General features: G+C 41.6%; 3 protein-coding genes across 3 annotated transcripts; all 3 read left to right on the forward strand.

Moving 5' to 3' along the window:
* The first annotated feature begins 1,321 nt into the window (after positions 1–1,321).
* Positions 1,322–3,710, forward strand: LOC115674572 (protein POLYCHOME). The gene is made up of 3 exons (XM_030596986.2): positions 1,322–1,488; positions 1,767–2,180; positions 2,941–3,710. The coding sequence occupies exons 2-3, from the start codon at positions 1,791–1,793 to the stop codon at positions 3,328–3,330; spliced, it is 780 nt and encodes a 259-aa protein (XP_030452846.1). The 5' UTR covers positions 1,322–1,488; positions 1,767–1,790; the 3' UTR covers positions 3,331–3,710.
* A 1,330-nt stretch (positions 3,711–5,040) lies between these two features.
* LOC115674649 (beta-amyrin 24-hydroxylase-like) lies at positions 5,041–7,149 on the forward strand. Its single transcript, XM_030597109.1, has 2 exons — positions 5,041–5,946; positions 6,514–7,149. The coding sequence occupies exons 1-2, from the start codon at positions 5,041–5,043 to the stop codon at positions 7,147–7,149; spliced, it is 1,542 nt and encodes a 513-aa protein (XP_030452969.1).
* A 4,377-nt stretch (positions 7,150–11,526) lies between these two features.
* On the forward strand, positions 11,527–13,305 carry LOC115674844 (cytochrome P450 93A2-like). Its single transcript, XM_030597357.2, has 2 exons — positions 11,527–12,447; positions 12,541–13,305. Exons 1-2 carry the CDS (start codon positions 11,554–11,556, stop codon positions 13,168–13,170), a joined length of 1,524 nt encoding a protein of 507 aa, XP_030453217.1. The 5' UTR covers positions 11,527–11,553; the 3' UTR covers positions 13,171–13,305.
* The last annotated feature ends 1,914 nt before the right edge of the window (positions 13,306–15,219 follow it).

Below are 15,219 nucleotides of genomic sequence, written 5' to 3' on the forward strand. Positions count from 1 at the left end.
AATGTAGTATTCAAAACAATAGATCCCAAATGTTGACTGTGATAAGCATGAGCACTAATTCAACAAAAGCGAGCTCTAGGTCATGTTCACTCTTCTGTAGAATTCTCCAACAAAGATTGGTAGACCCACAGTTTTAGTGAAGTATAAACAAATTTTGTTCATTAATGAATCGTTCCAGCCGCTCATCTAGAGTTGCCCATGAATATGTATGTATAAATGAGCAATTTCCAGCGGTTGCTTCCTTTTTGCCCCCTCGGGAATAGCTTCACATGCTGATCCTTCACTAGAATACTCGTGGTCAGCCCTTAAAAAGGACAACGTAAAAGCTTTATTGTGATGATCGTTCGCAGAAAGCTTCCTCTAACAGCACTTACTGCGAGTAATCTCATCTCACTTAGATATGAAGGGCCTTATATTCCTAGAAATCTAGCTCTATAGTGAACTGAAGACACCCTGTCACTGGAAAATATTTAGGGACATGCACACACATGACCAAGTCAATAATCACAAACACCAAAGGAGGAACGAGACTCACCTTGTTTCCAAGGAGAATCGGCAGGCTAGGCATGTCGACTGCGGGGGAGAGAGAGAGAGAGCTTGGTCGTTTCGGGCTAGGTTACTGCAGGCGTGGGTGGAAGTGGGAGATCGAGAGAGGACCGATGATGGCGGCGAGGGGTTCCTACAACGAGAGAGGGCGACTACACTATGCGAGCAAAGGGAAAATAATAGAATGAGATACATAGAAGGACTCTGAGGTTAGAAGACAAATATGTCTAGAATTTTTAGGCTTATGACACTGGTTCCAAAAAACGGTTCGGTTCCCAAGTGGTTCTTCATTCGGAACTGGATCGATCTCCATCGGTTTTGAAAATTTGAAATCGGACCTGTCCCCATCATTAATTTGGATAGATCCAACATGGAATTGAATCTTTAATCGATTCTCCAGTTCGTTGTCGGTGAAATCAGGGATCGGAAACGAGGCTCGACAAATGACCAAGAATTCCATGCAAAAGCTACGTCCTTTTTTTCTTTCGAATTTACCCTAATACGAAATTTATCTCTTTCTTTTGGGTACTTGCCATGGAAGGAAAGTACAATCTAGCCAATATCATTTGGCGAGCCAAATTCCTTCGATGCCCCTAGGCTTCTTAGCTCACGTGGCACAAGTTTACCGAGGGGCGTGCAGTTTGAAGACTCTGAAAACCACTTCCTCGTGTTGCAAAGCTCGCAAACGGTACGACCCGCCCAAATGCGAAATTTTGAAATTTCAATCTCAATTCCGAAAAAAATGAACAAAAAAAATGGAGCTCGAAACTGAAAAGCAACCTCCTCCCCTGCCTCATTTTGCCTCCCTACCGCCCAATCCATTTCCCATTCGAAAAAGAGCGAGACTTTCCGCCGATTTCACCTTCAAAATCACGACCCAGTTCAGCAAGAACCCTCCTCGAATGCCATCCTCCACCTTTCTCGTGTTCCATCTCTCTCCAGGTAAATCCCGACCCCCGACCTTCTTCTTCGTCAGTGTTGCTCGGTTCACTGCTTTGTCTTGCGGATTTTCGCCTGCTTTCCCAAATGGGTGTTTTCTTTTTTCGTTCGTGGGTGTCCGGGGGACGAGCAGCTGCCTCTAGCTTGCGGGGGAATCGTGAAACCTCCGCATCTGAGATCTTGGGCCGATCTCATTTCTTGCTGAAATCGAGGGTGCCTTTCAAGATTCGGTTTCTGTCGTGATGTTTCTGTCTGTCTTCCTAATGGTGTGATTTTTTCAGCCTCTCGATAGGAGGAGCTTCGTGATGCCGCCGGAATCGAGGGACAGGTTGGTGAGGGCGGTCGATGTGGCCGCGGCGTACGCCCGAAGGCGAGCGGGTATCCTCGGAGTGCTTGAAGACGAGCCGGAGCGGCGTTCGAATCTCTTCGAACCCGTGGTGGCACGGCGCACGGCTGGAGCCGCGGGAGTGTGGGCGACGGCGGGATTGGGCCGCGGCGGTGCGGTTGGGAGGGGCGTTTTGGGGACCCCAAGAAACGTGAGCGGGCGTGGCAGGAATCTGTTTGCGACTCCGCTAGTGGGAAGAGAGAATACGCCGTCGGCCGGTAGCTCGAGGAGAGGCCGGGGGCGTCCGGACAGTGTTTTGCCTTCTTGGTACCCGAGGACGCCGCTGCGCGATATTACATCTGTTGTGAGGGTAATGAAGCTCTTCATAGTAGTAATTGCTCATTTAATGAGTTTGGTTTGATTGAAGTTTCTTGAATTGAGTATGGCTTGCGCATGTTTTCCGGTGTTGAGTGGCAATTAACACTCATTTTCGAGGTCTAGTTTCTTTCTGTTGATGGACTAATCACTAAATTTGATCAGCAAGCTAGTTGAGTGGATTATTGCTTAGATTGTATTGGATGAACATATAAGTTTGGCTCGGTCTGATCTAAATTCTGGATGATTCATCTCCATGTCTGCAGAGCATTATGCAAATCTAGGCTAATTGGCAATGAAATGCCTTCATATACGTCTATGAGTGTCTTTGCCGCTAGTAATTCAATGTTACAGTATTTGTGTCGGGCTGCTAGATTGGCGAGGACTGAGAAGGCAGTTGTGAAGTGTTTGGTAATGATTGTTTTGATTTCCATTACCAATCAGCGAGGCAAACTTTTTGGCTCTGATCATTACCAGTGCTTAGGCTTTGTTCCCTTTTTCTCCAATTGCTTGAAGTAATTAGACTCTGCAGACCATAGTCACTACTCTACAACTGTTTGCGCTAATTTATCGTCTTTGAATTTCTCTTCAATAGTCTCCTTTCATGTTGCTCTGTATCTTGATTTCACAGTGTATTCCTCATTATGCAATTGATACCACTTCAGGATTCTTGCTTGACTGCTCTGCAGAAGCATATCACTACATATCCTGCACACTTGTGTGGGGGCTGGTCTAATATCTTCTCTTAAATTCAGGCATATGAAAGGAGGAGGGCTCGGCTGTCAGAGATTGAAGGACGACAAGCAGATACTCCAGTAGCCACGGAGCTGGCCATCGGTGAATCTTCTGTACCACAGACACGTGCTCCACTCGAACACGATGTTTCTCTTTATACCCCTGGTCCAGTAGTTGCAGAAAAGCCTTGCCCGCTTTCTGTAGGCAAAGTGCCGAAGATATTGCTTGACATTACCAACCAGATTCGTGTTGGTGACTCAGAGTTCCTCACACCCCAGAAGAAGCTTTTAAATCAAATTGACACAGTCGAAAAAGTGGTAATGGATGAGTTAAGGAGGCTCAAAAGGACACCGAGCGCTAAAAAAGCAGAGCGCCAAAAGAGAGTTCGCACACTGATGTCGATGCGATGACGCATCGTGAAAATTCTGGAGTACAGAAGATGACAGGCCTGAGCACATTTAGATCAATAACCTGTTGAGACAGTCCTTCCTTGTGGAAGATCTAGTTCACCATTTTTTACCCCTTTAAACTCTAGCTGAAGATCTTGGTATAGGATCAGTAGGCATTTTTCTCGCCCGTTAACAAGTTGCTGAAGGTCTTGGCATAGGATCAGTAGGCACCCTGAGTCGGTCTTTTTTCGTTTTCTAGAGCCCTTTGCGAGTTCTTTGGTGATGTTTCTGGAACACAATGTACATAAGAGAACCTACATGGGTTTGATTGTTTGCTCGAGGTCTGTCTGTGTACTTTTGGGCATTTGCATAATGAAATCCAGGCATCATTTCTCTTCAAATGAGAGTTCTCTTCTGACAGTTCCCTCGATATATGGTTGAATGTCTTCATCTATATTTGAATGGATGTTCCTCAGTTTTTATGTCTTTGAAGCTGCGTTTTCTCTGTCAGGGTACGTACACCATGATCTGTTCATACGGACTGAAACAATGGGACTGCTGATTCCATTCATTAAATAGTTGGTATGTTCCTATGTGCCCTGAACGTAATTTTACAGAATAAGCATCTGTCTCTGGTTTGGACGCGTAGAGAACAGAGCATATACTTAAGTCTGAACCATTTGTCGTTTTCAAGATAAATTTCTTCTTCTCGAGGAAGCAATTGCTTAATGAAATCGCAATTAAAGACTTGATTGGATTATCTTGAAACTTAGCTCACATCCCAGGAATCCTAGGCAGTAGTGGCGTTACCGCAAGTAAAAAAATATGACACGTGAATCAATTGTGGCGATTCTCTAGGATTTATTTCTAGTTTTACGGCTCATAAGAAAACATAGAATGGCACAAGGGACTTGTTTGTTAATATAAGGTGGCACAAATGACGTGGAGACGAAAGTTGACCGACGACGTGAGATGGATCTTGCTAATGAGTATTCTTTGAATAATGGTTAAGTTAATTTAAAATTGAAAACGATACATTCTGAGATACTTTTAAAATGAAAGAATTACGCATTCTCATGAACTCACTTAAGTCAAGAGAATTAAAATTTGAATTTTCGTAGCACATTTCGTACTGGCCAACTAATCTGCGACAACTAATGTATGTATGTATATAAAAAAGAAACCGGCTGTCCAATTACTTCTTGTTCTTGTGCTTATGTGTTGCTGCCACCGGCATGCACCCTCGATGAGCGATTTATGCATGAGTGGTTTACCCGCAAATGTAGGTACATCCAGTGCGAAAAATGATTGATATTTATGTATAAATCACCAATGGTAATCGCCTAGGGAATCTGGCAAGTCAACTCAAAGACTTTCATTAAACAAAACCATGTTTCTCATGCATTGCTTAGGCGTCGAGCTAGGATCATTAGGTATCCGCATCTATTTTATAAACCGGCTATAAAACTAGACAGAAAATTCGATAACGCAAGGGAAGTAATCCATCACTGCCGATGATCGTTGGACGCCACAATAAAATAATCTGCACCTTCTCGATCTAAGTTATGAATTTTCTTTTTCAATACGGTACTAGGTGAATGCGATCCTAGTCCTAGGCACGAACTAGGTGCATGTGCTTCTATATATCATATCCCCGGGTCAAACCTTCCACATTCCCTTCAAGTTTCAACCCTGCACGCCCTAAGCACAGATACTGCTCTCAGCTCTCCAATGGCGGTCACCAATCTAGATCTCACACGCTACACCTTCTATCTCACCATCTTCATCACCTCTTGCTTCCTCTTACGCGCACTCTTCGCAAGACTGGCCAACTCGTCATCCCGCCAACCTCCGAGCCCCCCATTATCGCTCCCTGTCATCGGCCACATCTATCTCTTGGGCTCCTCCCTGCCTAAGTCCTTCCAAACCCTAGCTCGCCGCTATGGCCCCCTCATGCGGATCCGCATGGGTGCATCGACCTATCTTGTTGCCTCTGACGCTGCCGTCGCAAAAGAGATCCTTAAGACCCACGATGCCAAGTTCTCTTCGCGGTTCGAGATGGGCCCCGTCCAGTACAGCATATACAAGCAGACCGGGTTCATGACCGCACCGTATGGTCCCTACTACCGCTTCATGAAGAGGTTGTGCCTGACCCGGCTCTTTGCAGGGTCGCAGCTCGACCAGTTCAGGCACATCCTCAAGGAAGAGGTTGAGAGGCTCGTGAGGTCGGTGTCGGAGTGCTCCGGCGAAGGAAGATCCTGCGACTTGACGGGGGAGCTGACGACACTGTCCAACAACATTATCTTCAGGATGATCATGAGTAAGAGGTACTCCAAGTTCGTGGAGGAGGCAAGAGAGTTGAGGAGGTTGGTGGTGGAGATCATGGAGCTTGGAGCAAAGCTCGGGGTGAGCGAAGTGTTTGGGCCTTTGAAGTGGTATGATTTGTTCGGGCACGGGAGGAGGCTGACCGAGGCGATGAGGCGGTACGACGGCGTGTTGGAGAAGGTCCTGAGGGATTATGAAGAGAATATAGATGAGGGTGGTGAGAGTGATTTGTTGGAAATGCTGTTGGAGAGTTGTGGAGATGGTAATGCAGAAGTGGAGGTGACTAGGGATCACATCAAGCACTTCGTCTTTGTAAGTTCTTCTTTGGATTTTTTACATATGAATACTACACAGACCAATTCTTTTCGGAGATTATATTACTGTACTTTGGTAATTAGTAGAGAAGCATATATATGATAATACGCTGCTTTATTTTTGGCTTGGTTTTAACTGGTAGATGTACATACCCAAAATCTATGTTGGATCTGTCTTTGACATTTGATAGAGGAAAAAGTCGATTTTGATGAACCTTATTCATTGCCTGATCAGTGTGGAGTAAATTAATTTCGAAGATCAAATCTCTACGGTGAGAAAAATGGTATTTACGTAAAAAAAAATTGTTTCATTTACAATGATCTCGCATGCACATGACTTTTGCTATGAATTTGAATGAAACTAGCTTATTATATATGTTTGAAGTAGCCTATGATACGTGGAGAACCTTTGGCAATCGTCAGATGATAGCTAGTCATTGCTATTGCTAAGAATGACTGCATTTCGTCTCTCTCGATGTTGATCGGATTTATATACTCTCAACTTACAAAAACGAATTCATCACGTCTCTCTCCTTATAGTATTCTTTCTCACCTCATGAGATAGGAAATGCTGATGGCGAGCATCGACACGATGTCGGCGGCGTTGCAGTGGGCCATGGCGAACCTCATCAACCACCGCGCGGTCTTCAAGAAGCTGAGAGACGAGATCGAGTCCGCCGTCGGCCCCGCCAAGCTGGTCGGAGAGCCGGACACACAGAACCTCCCATACCTGCATGCGGTAGCGAAGGAAACCCTGCGGCTCCACACCCCCACCCCTCTGATCTTCAGGGAATGCTCCAGGGACTGCAAGGTGATGGGCTACGACGTCAAAGCCGGGACCAGGCTGCTGATGAACGTGTACGCCATCATGCGGGACCCGGAGGCGTGGCGCGATCCCGACGCGTTCGTGCCGGAGAGGTTCTTGGTCAACCCCAGCGAGGGCGGCAGTCAACTCGACCAGATCGAAACGAGGGGCCGTGATTTCAGCTACCTGCCGTTCGGAGGTGGGAGGAGAGGGTGCATCGGTGCGTCGCACGCTTCGATGGTGGTGCAAGTCGTCGTCGGGGCTCTGACCCAATGCTTTGACTGGGAGGTCAACGGTGGCCAGAAGGTCGACATAAATGTAGGGTCGGGATTTTCGGGTGCCATGGCGAGCCCTCTCGTGTGCCGTCCGATTACGCATTTCGACCCCTTTAAGTAGGATAAATTAATTCTAAGGTGAGGAGTTCTCGAGTCTTGTGTGTAATATATGATCAAATAAAGTGTTGGAATAACGTGCATATCGTGTAAAATTTCTGTGGTAATGGGTGGAACTGAAAGAACTTAATTTAGCTTATATTATGTGGGCATTTAAGATATCAATAATCAATTTTTTTTGTTCGAAATATCAATAATCAATTGAAATGAGCTTTTTTAGCATCTAAGTGATGTTTCAAGAAAATGGGTATTGCTTTTTTAGCTATATTATACGGGCGTTATTATTTTATACTCTATGGTTTGAATCCCAGAAAATGTTGTATGATCGAACACAAGGGCCAAACTTTCCATAGTTATTCATACAACAAGTTATTTCATATATTAAGTTTTGGTCATTGGACGATTCTAATGCAATGATCTTTTTTTAAGAATGCATGGCCGATGTTTATTCAATTATTGGAGGTAGAAATAGAATTGTAATTTCTATATTAGTCTGATCTCTATATGCATCTCACGATTGGTCTGATAAAATTCTTGAGAAGTATTTCACTTTATAAGACTACGGAAACATACAGCAAAAACAAAATGGAAAAAAGGTTTTACAATCGCAAATCGATATAAATATGCAACTTGAAATATATACATGAAATTGAAAACACAACATGACTATACAATTCTCCTTCGAAAATGGGGAAAATTAGCACGAGGATGAAATAGAAATTAATATTGATTTGAGCCTCGGACTTACCAAAAGGAATAGTGCGTCTTCAAAGATAAGATTATTCAAGTCAACATGTCTGGCAAAATGGACAATTTTACTATACATTAGATATCATATACCTCAAGTTCTCAGAAAATGGAGTTTCATCAAATACAAATACATGAAAACACAAACTAATGGTTCGTTTCTTATGCAAAAAATGAAAGGTTTAAAAAATATTTTCTTAAAAATGAATGTTTGTATCGCTTGAAATAATTAGTCAACGAAAAACGTTTTTATTATTAACAATAATTTATGTTGAAATATTTTTTTTGTTGAGCTCTTTGGGGTGCATGTATATAATAGTTTCCCCCATCAATTTCCAGCGTACAATCGCCTATGTGTTTTCTTTATGATGTTATAAGAATCTTAATTATGTATTTTTCAATGTATATTTGGGGAAGAACTACGGGTCTAAAAAATTTCTTCTTCTCAATTACTTTATACTTCATTAATTAAAGGAGTATCAAATTTATATCTATAACAAATTAATCAATTGACTTTTGAACACTTGAGTATGGTTTCATTAATGCAAGCAAAAGTCATCATATGATAGTAGATTAATAAACCCAACCAAACTTCAAATCTATAGAGATATCTTGTGTTATCTTCATATAAAATTGGAGGCTAAGCAAATTATTTATTTTCTGTTGAAACAAACGGAGGCTAAGCAGTCAGTTAATTTGAACTTATTTACGCGGTTTTTAATTTTATTTTCTTTGGAAGATGAAGAGTCAATCACAGCCTTTTTAATGGGTTTATTTCGTCATTTTGTTCAATGACTGAGCAAGAATAAGAAATAAGAGGAAGGCGATATCCATATCTTAAGCCATTCCATTGACGAATAAGCTGTACATAAACATAATTGACTTGGTTTCTCATGGGGAAAAAAAACTAAACAAATGATGATATGGATTGTACATCGGAAAAAATTATCAAAGAAGCTATAAACCTATTGTACAAATGCCAATTCAGTTCTAAACTTTTCAATTTAGCAAAATTAGTTTTAAACCTTGTAATGATTTGCCAATATAGTCATTCCGGTCAATTTTGGCTAGCAAATCACTAATGTGAATGCCAACAGTCCTAAATGTTATAGCTAGTGCTGGCGTGGCGTGGACAATTTTTATAATTTTTAAATATTCTAAAATTTTCATTTGTTTTTCTTTTTTCCTTCATTTCCTTTTCTTTTTTTTTTCCTATTTCCCTCAATTGGTTGGCGGGGCTAGTGGTGAGCAGTTCCAAGTACCTTATAGGTCCTACTTGGAACGTACCCGTCGAAACAGGTTTCTCATTTTTTGGAATTTAGAACCTACTTTGCATACCTTGAAACCTGAAACTTACCATGTCACAGGTCCCAGGTTCTACCCAGGGTCTACCTATATTCATAATTGAACGATTGTAGTGAATCATCATCTTTAACGATCACCATTTGCTACTACAATCTACTGACCACAACTTATATTTAGATATACGAAGAATATAAAACATTAACAAAATAAAAGTCTCAATGATTACCCTGCATATCTTGGAATCTGGAACTGGTTCCAGGTTCTACCTTAGGATCATGCTCACCCCTAGCCAGGGTCTCAGTGAGGGCTAGCAGAGGTCGCTAGCCACAAGTAAGGCTGGTGACCTTCGTTGGCCATCACTGAGGCCCGGCAACCGGAGGAGAGAAATAGGGAAAAAAATAAAAAATAAAGAAAAGAAAAAAGGGAAAAAAATAAAAAAAATAGAAAGTTTTAAAAGAATTGCAAAAATCGTCAACGCCAGCGATAGCTGGCTATATTAGGCTAAAATGACAATATTGGATTGATCTATCATACGGTGGGAAAATAGTGACACATCCTACATACTAACATGTATCGGTTGGGTGCATTTTATTATTTTTTGAGCATCTTTCTTTAGAGCATGATAATACATCGACTATGGACCAAAGGTGCGGTTCATTTACATTAATGGTAGGATAATTTATCTACGTCATTGTCGCTCATTTTCAACATTATTTACATATATTTGTATATATCTATGTGATCCCCCTTTTTTTTGTCATCTTCTCTAGTATTTCTAAATTAATGTCTAAACCTTAAGTGAGCTTTTTCTTTTACTCTTTTTATTGAAATAATTATTAAATCAATGTTTTCTTTATATTTCCTTTAAAAATATATAATTTAAAAGAAATATTAATCCATGCGTAGCATGGAGAATGTAACTATGCCCTTAATAACCGACAATGACCTTATGGGGCCGGTCACACTAAAATAAGTCCAAATGCAATCAGGATTCAAGTGCTTAGCTTAGAAAAATAAATCACGTCTATCTCAATTGCATAAATATAAATGGTCCATATGGCAAAACGATAATGATCTTATAATAATGACTATGTTCTAGCTAGTTCAGCCAGAGGATATCTAGCTAGTTTTTTATGATAATCATTGGCTATGACAATTTATATCATCAACTTATAATTCTAATATAGATTATAAGCTAAAATTCTAATAAATGAAAAAGACTCATCTTCTTATTTTCCTGTGACCTCACGAGCTAGATGAATGTATCTATGCACCGACGCACTGCATGATCTATTTATTCAATACAAACCGAAATTTTTTTCACAAGTTCTTTTTTCAATGGATATGAGAAAGCGACCCATGATCAAATGTCTAGGTTTCGAGGATTACGAAATGTTAAGCTACGAAAAGCTAAGCACATACAGGGACATAATCAAGAAATTGATTGAATCACTGATTATGACAACATACGAGAATGTGAAAACAACCCCGACAAGTTTACTTATAATGCATGTAGGCACATGAACAGAGATGGCTGTCCTTTTTGGCTCGTTGGACCACCGAAAAGGAGTATACTTAAGAAAATCTCAAGTTGGTCATTGATTTTTCCGATTGAATTAGACAAGGAAGATGTTAACTATCTAGCTATATAGGGTGTTTGTCGTCGCATCTACGTTCTGAAGCATGGCTTGAGAACGAAAGATTCCGCTGTGAGAGAAATCCAATTAGTGTAACATTATAAACCCGGAGCTTAATTTGCAGTGAAAACTTTCATAGATCATGTTTTGATTAAGCAAAGATATATTTCTGATCAACCCTTGTTAGTTCTGGATCGAATTTGATGCCAAAAAAGATCTGCAGACTTTTATTTGAGGTACAATAATCGTCCGCCGTTAAATCTTCTGTCTATGCAAGCCGAGGTGGCGTGTGATGTGGTTAACGGTATCGGCCTGCGAATAACCGGATCTCTATGCTTGGGCTCTAGAATAATAAAAAAATTTCATATTTTGACAGTCTACTACCTATTAGCCTTGTCTATAGGATCCCATTTTTACTTTTATTTTGTAGACGTATGACGTGAAAGTCAGCATACCTCAATGCGTTTTTTTTGGAGGATATGTCAATGCCCTAAGATACAAGATATTTACACTTTATCTCAATAATTCGAGCCATTTTCTACCTTCAACATGGATTACGTATAATGAATCGATCAGGTCGAATTTTTTTTTGCTCTTTTATTTTGTCTCTCCGATATCTCGCAACATACCAAAGCGATATAAATAGTAAACTAGGTTCCATCATGAATCATCCTAAACCATTCACAAACTCCTCTACTCCACAAACCACAAAATTTCCCATGGCTGTTGACATCGCTGACTACATCTTCTTGCTCTTCTTCTTCCTCTTCTCCACCCTCATCTTCTCCATCTTCCATTCATCCAAAAGAAAGCCCGCGCGAAGCCCGCCGAGCCCACTGGCCCTCCCCATCCTCGGCCACTTCCACCTCCTCAGCGCCGCCCTGCCGAAGTCCCTCGAGGCCCTAGCCCGCCGCTATGGCTCCCTCATGCAAATCAGCATCGGCTCGTCCCGCTTCCTTGTCGCGTCCGATGCCGCCACTGCGCAGCAGATCCTAAGGGCTCATGATGTCGAGTTCGCCTCCAAGTTCGTCTTCGCGCCCTCCCACCACAACATCTTCAAGGAGGCCGAGTTCGTGAACGCTCCCTACGGCACGTACTGGAAGTTCATGAAGCGGCTGTGCATGACCAAGCTCTTCGCGGGTCCGCAGCTCGAGAGGTTCTCGCACATACGTGAGGACGAGACAATGAAGCTCTTGAGGTCCTTATGGAAGTGCCACCAGCTCGGCGAGCCGTGCAACCTGAGCACGAAGCTGACCGCGCTGACGAACAACATGCTGTGTCGGATGGCAATGAGCAAGAGATGTTCAAGGAGCGGTGATCAGGCGCATGAGATCAGAGAGAGGGTGAGGGATACGATGGCGTGTGGTGCGAGGTTAAGCTTCGCGGAGGTGCATGGGCCGTTGAAGCACGTCGACCTGTTCGGGAACGGGAAGAGGCTGAGGACAGCGCTGAGGAAGTTCGATGCGTTGATCGAGCAGATAATTAAGGAGTACGAAGATGACTGTGGGGAGGTGAGTGAAGAGAAAGATGTGATGGACATCTTGTTGGAGACGTATAGAGACCCCAATGCTGAGATCAGGTTGACCAGAGATCAGATCAAGCATTTCTTCCTAGTAAGTTGATCAGTACACTCTCTTATTCACTTAATCAAACTAGATATATCCTACGTTTGGTGTAATAACCAGTGTCTTTTGTCTTTGCAAAAGGATCTTCTGATAGCGGGCGTCGATACCACATCGGCATCGATGCAGTGGGCCATAATTGAGCTATTGAAACACCCTCAGTTGCTCAAGAAGCTGAGGAAGGAGATTGACTCGGCGGTAGGGTCGACCCGGCTAGTCAACGAATCGGACGTCCAGAACCTGCCTTACCTACAGGCCGTCGTGAAGGAAACCCTGAGGCTACACACTCCAGGGCCTTTGCTCCGTCGCAAATGCAACAGCGATTGCGAGATCAACGGATACGACATAAAGGCTGGGACCAACATCTTGATCAATGCCTATGCCATCATGCACGACCCGGGCACTTGGGAAAATCCGGATGAGTTTGTCCCCGAGAGGTTCATGGTGGGCGAAGGTGATGATCATCATATGGAGCTGAAGGGCCAGGATTTTCATTACCTTCCGTTTGGTAGCGGGAGGAGGGCGTGCATCGGTGTGGCTCATGCCGCGATAGTGATGCACACGGCAATCGGGGGGCTGATTCAGTGCTTCGATTTGAAAGGAGGAGAGAAGGTGGATATCAAACTGGTGACGGGATATTCCGGTGCGATGGCGAACCCGCTCGTGTGTTATCCGATCGGATTGTTGAACCCGACTGTCTTGCATGCAAAATAGAACAACAATGGACTAAGGATATTAATATGTCTCTATCTCTATGTAATGCCAGGGTAAATAAGGGTTTGTTTATATAATGTTGTTCCTGGAGTGTGAAACAGTTTCATCTTAAGCAATGTGGTCTATTTCCTTCAATCTTGTCTATTTTATAGCTTTCATCTTTTTCAACTTGGTGCCTCACTTCTACATGGCACATTTCGTTTATCAAGCCCCTTTCCTTTGAGAAAATATGATCGCATAATCTTTTAGAGTACTTATAATATACATTGACAGTAACAAAAAGATCGTTTATGTATAATTTCTTTATATTGACGGTGTATGCTCTAATTTTTCAATATTCTATTATACGATATTTATGTGCTCTGAGGGTATGGCCTACAAAATTCAAAACTCGAGGTCTATATTAATCTTCTACGTTGAATTAGCGTGAGAGTCTAACTATTTGTTAAGATATGAATAATATGATATGTTAGAATGAGCGTACACAATATGTTCTCTTTTCTCTTCGTACTTGAAAGTAAATGTAGATTGTAATTGGTTGGGGCATCATGGAATTTTAGAGTTATCCGTTCAAATCCCACAAACTATATACTGTCTGTTTTGGGTCAGGCCACCTGGACAGGCTAAAATCCTGGATTTAACTGACCTACGAGGTTTTTTATTTTTATTATTTTTATAGATCCTTAGGCAATGTATTTCTATGCCTGTGCCCTTGGATTATAAAAAAAATTGTAGATTTCACAAAATGTTATGACGGAGGTTTCATACTAAAACCAATAATTTCAATTGGCAATTTGGCATATCCTAACCCAGAATTAATTGATGAAACATTCCAACAGCTTTCATGTCTTGGCACAATTGAAGGCACACAAGTCTCTTATGATCTGAAGAATTACGCTTAGAGCATGTGAGAGCTTAATTCATGGCATCACTACAACCACAGCATCTTGAGCTTGCAGAGCACATGCACTTCTCATCAATAACGTCTTTGAACATCACAAATTATACTCCTAGACAAAATTTATCTGATCTATCTTATTAGTGATAGAAAATCAACTGACTTTTCATTTCAACAATATGATTCAGAAGGCACCACCTGATAAAGCACGATTGATGTAGTAAAGTTCTAAAAAATGTTTGCTGCATCTTGTCTGAGTTAAGCTTTCACCTATTAGAGCATGAGAAGAATTACACTTAGAGCATGTGAGAGCTTAATTCATGGCATCACTCCAACCGCAACATCTTGCACTTGCCAGAGTACATACGCTTCTCATCAATAACATCTTTGACCATCACAAATTACACTCCCAGACAAAATTTATTTGATCTATCTTATTAGTGACAGAAAATCAACTGACTTTTCATTATAGCAATGTAATTTGAAAGGCACTAGCTAATATAGCATACATTGATGTAGTAAAATTCTAGAAAATGATTGTTGTCCGAGTTAAGCTTTCGCCTGTTAGAGCATGTGAAGAATTACACTTAGAGCATGTGAGAGCTTAATTCGTGGCATTACTCCAACCGCAACATCTTGCACTTGCCAGAGCACATGCACTTCTCATCAATAACATCTTTGAACATCACAAATTTACCTCCCAAATAAAATTTATCTGATCTATCTTATTAGTGACAGAAAATCAACTGACTTTTCATTATAACAATGTGATTTGGAAGGCACCAGCTGATTTAGGATGCATTGATGTAGTAAGGTTCTAGAAAATGATTGTTGCATCTTGCCTGAGTTAAGCTTTCACCTATTAGAGCATGTGAAGAGTTACACTTAGAGCATGTGAGAGCTTAATTCATGGCATCACTACAATCACAACATCTTGCACTTGCCAGAGCACATGCACTTCTCATCAATAACATCTTTGAACATAAAAAATTACACTCCTAGATAAAATTTATCTGATCTATCTTATTAGTGACAAAAAATCAACTGATTTTTCATTACAACAATGTGATTTGGAAGGTTCCACCTGATATAGCACACATTGATGTAGTAAAGTTCTAAAAAATGATTGCTGCATCTTGCTTGGGTTAAGC

The sequence above is a fragment of the Syzygium oleosum genome, unplaced genomic scaffold (assembly GCF_021117445.2).
Source record: "Syzygium oleosum isolate NSW1041296 unplaced genomic scaffold, Sole_v2.1 Sole_v2.25, whole genome shotgun sequence".
NCBI classification, from domain to species: Eukaryota; Viridiplantae; Streptophyta; class Magnoliopsida; order Myrtales; family Myrtaceae; genus Syzygium; species Syzygium oleosum.

What these genes read in the sequence shown, in the direction of transcription:
- LOC115674572 (XM_030596986.2), top strand. Translation starts at nt 1,791, where the DNA reads ATGCCGCCGGAATCGAGGGACAGGTTGGTGAGGGCGGTCGATGTGGCC. An exon ending in ATATTACATCTGTTGTGAGG is followed by an intron (nt 2,181 to 2,940) that starts GTAATGAAGCTC and finishes TCTTAAATTCAG; the next exon opens with GCATATGAAAGGAGGAGGGC.
- LOC115674844 (XM_030597357.2), top strand. Translation starts at nt 11,554, where the DNA reads ATGGCTGTTGACATCGCTGACTACATCTTCTTGCTCTTCTTCTTCCTC. An exon ending in AGATCAAGCATTTCTTCCTA is followed by an intron (nt 12,448 to 12,540) that starts GTAAGTTGATCA and finishes TCTTTGCAAAAG; the next exon opens with GATCTTCTGATAGCGGGCGT.
- LOC115674649 (XM_030597109.1), top strand. Translation starts at nt 5,041, where the DNA reads ATGGCGGTCACCAATCTAGATCTCACACGCTACACCTTCTATCTCACC. An exon ending in ACATCAAGCACTTCGTCTTT is followed by an intron (nt 5,947 to 6,513) that starts GTAAGTTCTTCT and finishes CTCATGAGATAG; the next exon opens with GAAATGCTGATGGCGAGCAT.